Source organism: Scylla paramamosain, chromosome 14 (genome assembly GCF_035594125.1).
Source record: "Scylla paramamosain isolate STU-SP2022 chromosome 14, ASM3559412v1, whole genome shotgun sequence".
In the NCBI taxonomy this organism is placed as follows: Eukaryota; Metazoa; Arthropoda; class Malacostraca; order Decapoda; family Portunidae; genus Scylla; species Scylla paramamosain.
In genome coordinates, this window is record NC_087164.1 from 5164923 (window position 1) to 5167422 (window position 2500).

The window sequence follows — 2500 nt, forward strand, 5'->3', positions numbered from 1 at the left end:
GATGCTGAAGACAGTCAGTTAGAGGAGAGGAATTGATGAGACGAAAAGCTTTTGATTCCATCCTGTCTAAAAGAGCGGTATGAGTGGAACCCCCAAAGACATGTGAAGCATACTCCATACATGGACGGATAAGGCCCTTTTACAGAGTTAGGAGCTGGGGGTGAGGGGGGGGTGGGGATGAAAAACCTGGCGGGAGATGTCTCAGAACAACTAACTTCATGGAAGCTGTTTTAGCTAGAGATGAAATGTGAAATTTCCAGTTTTGATTATAAGAAAAGGACAGACCGAGGATGTTCAATGTAGAAGAGGGGAACGGTTGAGTGTCACTGAAGAAGAGGGGATAGTTGTGTGGAAGGTTGTGTCGAGTTGATAGATGGAAGAATTGAGTTTTGAAGCATTGAACAACACTAAGTTTGTTCTGCCCCAATCAGAAATTTTATAGAGATCAGCAGTCAGGCGTTCTGTGGCTTTGGTGAATGGTAAAAACATGTGTCATGCATGATTTAGTGATACCCGTGGTATGTGTATATTGTTAGGATGAGGGTGACGGAATATGTATGGTGCGTCATGGATCACGGTGTGTCCTTGGCGGAGACTACTATTAGTGTCCAATTAATAAGGACCGTAGGAATTCTTATTATTTCTGTTCCTTCCAAAACCTTTCTTAGTGTTTATGCTGCAGGGGCCCTCCACCACCACGGTCTGAGGGTCCGGCTGCTGCACGGTGGTGGTGACAGCTTCGGTGTTCACGACGGTCACGGTGACGTAGACTGGGGTGTTTCTGTGTTCCGTCCTCACCACTGTTGATGCGACTGGGGGTCTCGGTTTGGCTTCGACAGTCTGAGTCAAGTAGAGTGTCTCCGTCACAGCCTGATACTGAGTGTTGTCATACGGCAACTCGAACTGCTCGGTGACGGTGATCCTCGGCTGCTCGTATATCGTCCGCGTGACATACGTGGTCTTGGTGAAGTACTTGGGGGTTCCCTGTTGCACAGTCTTAGTTACGGTCGTTACTTGCGGCTCCACCGTCAGGCTGATGCTAGTGACGGTGGTAGCGACCGGCACCCTCTTAATGCTGGTGACGGTCACGTGGTTCGTCACAACAGCCTCCTGTCGGCAGAACATGGATATATTGAGTATAGAATATTTTAAATGCATATAAAGTATTTTGTATAGTCATGGATGGGGCGAAATGCTCTCTCTCTCTCTCTCTCTCTCTCTCTCTCTCTCTCTCTCTCTCTCTCTCTCTCTCTCTCTCTCTCTCTGCACCTCCGCCATGACACAACCATCATAGACTTTATATGACTTAGTGTCATCAGAAAATAAGTTATATCAGTTGTAAATCAAAAAACAAAATTCTAGTTTACTTTCAAATTTTTTTTTGTGAATCTTTTAGAGATAAAAAAAAAAAAAAGAAAACACACACGTATCATTTTTCTCAAAGTTATTTTAATGTAGTGTCAAGCGAAAGTGTCTCAAGAGAACCAAGTGGTAGGACCCTGTTAAAAGGTGTTAATGTTGGTATGATCGTCAAGATTATTTTGCGTCTCCGCAGCATTTCACCAGCGATCCTTCATTCTCTTCAAGATCACAATACTCTTATTACAACATAGTCCTTGTTTTCCTCCTCCTCCTCCTCCTCCTCTTCCTCCTCCTCTTCCTCCTCCTCTTCCTTCTCCTCCTCCTCCTCCTTCCCAATCTCACCGAACTTTCGTATTGGAAGTCAGTGTTGCGGACGGTGGTATAGAGGATGCTGGTCGCCTCGTGGTCCCTGGTGACGAGGCTGGTGTGGTAGAAGGTGGTGGTCACGATAACGGGTTTCCACCTGCGTCCTGTAGATGGGTACCTAGGCAGGGGGAGGGAGAGTAATGAACACCAGTGTTGAAAGAAAACAGACGGACAGAAATAATTGGATTAGCGTCATACCAAAAATCATTATCACAAATCCTCAAACAAAAAAAATAAAAATAAAAGAAATAATGTTAAGGTGCATGGGAATCACTTTGTTTAATCAATTAAGCGGCTCATGTTATAGGTGAGATTCCGTATACCTGTATCATTGACACTTACGTAATTATCTAAAAGTTGAACCTTCGTCACGTGCTTTGTAACTGCGGGACACAGTGGGAGCGGCACAGGGTAGGGCTTAACGTGAATGTTGGGCGGCGGGACTGGGGCAGCGATTGGTGGGAGGGGCAAGGGGGCAGACAGGCCGCCCTCCCTGCCTTTCCCTTTTCCCTTGGTTGACGCTGCACCGGACAGCCAGACAGCCAATAACCACACCACCACCTGAAGCTTGCCTGAAAGTTGGATCAATATGGATGAAGAAAATTAACTAAAAGCAAAGTATACTGACGAATGATATCTCTTTCCCTCCCCCCCACCCATCTCTCTCTCTCTCTCTCTCTCCTCTCTCTCCTCTCTCTCTCTCTCTCTCTCTCTCTCTCTCCTCTCTCTCTCTCTCTCTCTCTCTCTCTCTCTCTCTCTCTCTCTCTCTCTC

General features: G+C 46.2%; 2 protein-coding genes across 2 annotated transcripts in view; both read right to left on the minus strand.

Annotated features, from left to right (window-relative positions):
- Nucleotides 1-569, minus strand: part of LOC135107112 (uncharacterized) — a 12727-nt gene extending 12158 nt beyond the window's left edge. The window contains exon 1 of the mRNA XM_064016822.1: nt 514-569. Coding sequence (XP_063872892.1) covers nt 514-569 — 56 coding nt within the window. The remainder of the gene's footprint in view (nt 1-513) is intronic.
- The window catches only part of LOC135107113 (uncharacterized), a 5530-nt gene that overhangs the window by 462 nt on the left and 2568 nt on the right, over nt 1-2500 (minus strand). The window contains exons 3-5 of the mRNA XM_064016823.1: nt 2123-2300; nt 1705-1846; nt 1-1110 (exon numbers count right to left, since the gene is read on the minus strand). The exon at nt 1-1110 is cut by the window's left edge and continues 462 nt beyond it. Of these exons, the coding sequence (XP_063872893.1) occupies nt 613-1110; nt 1705-1846; nt 2123-2300 (818 nt within the window). The 3' untranslated portion in view covers nt 1-612. The remainder of the gene's footprint in view (nt 1111-1704; nt 1847-2122; nt 2301-2500) is intronic.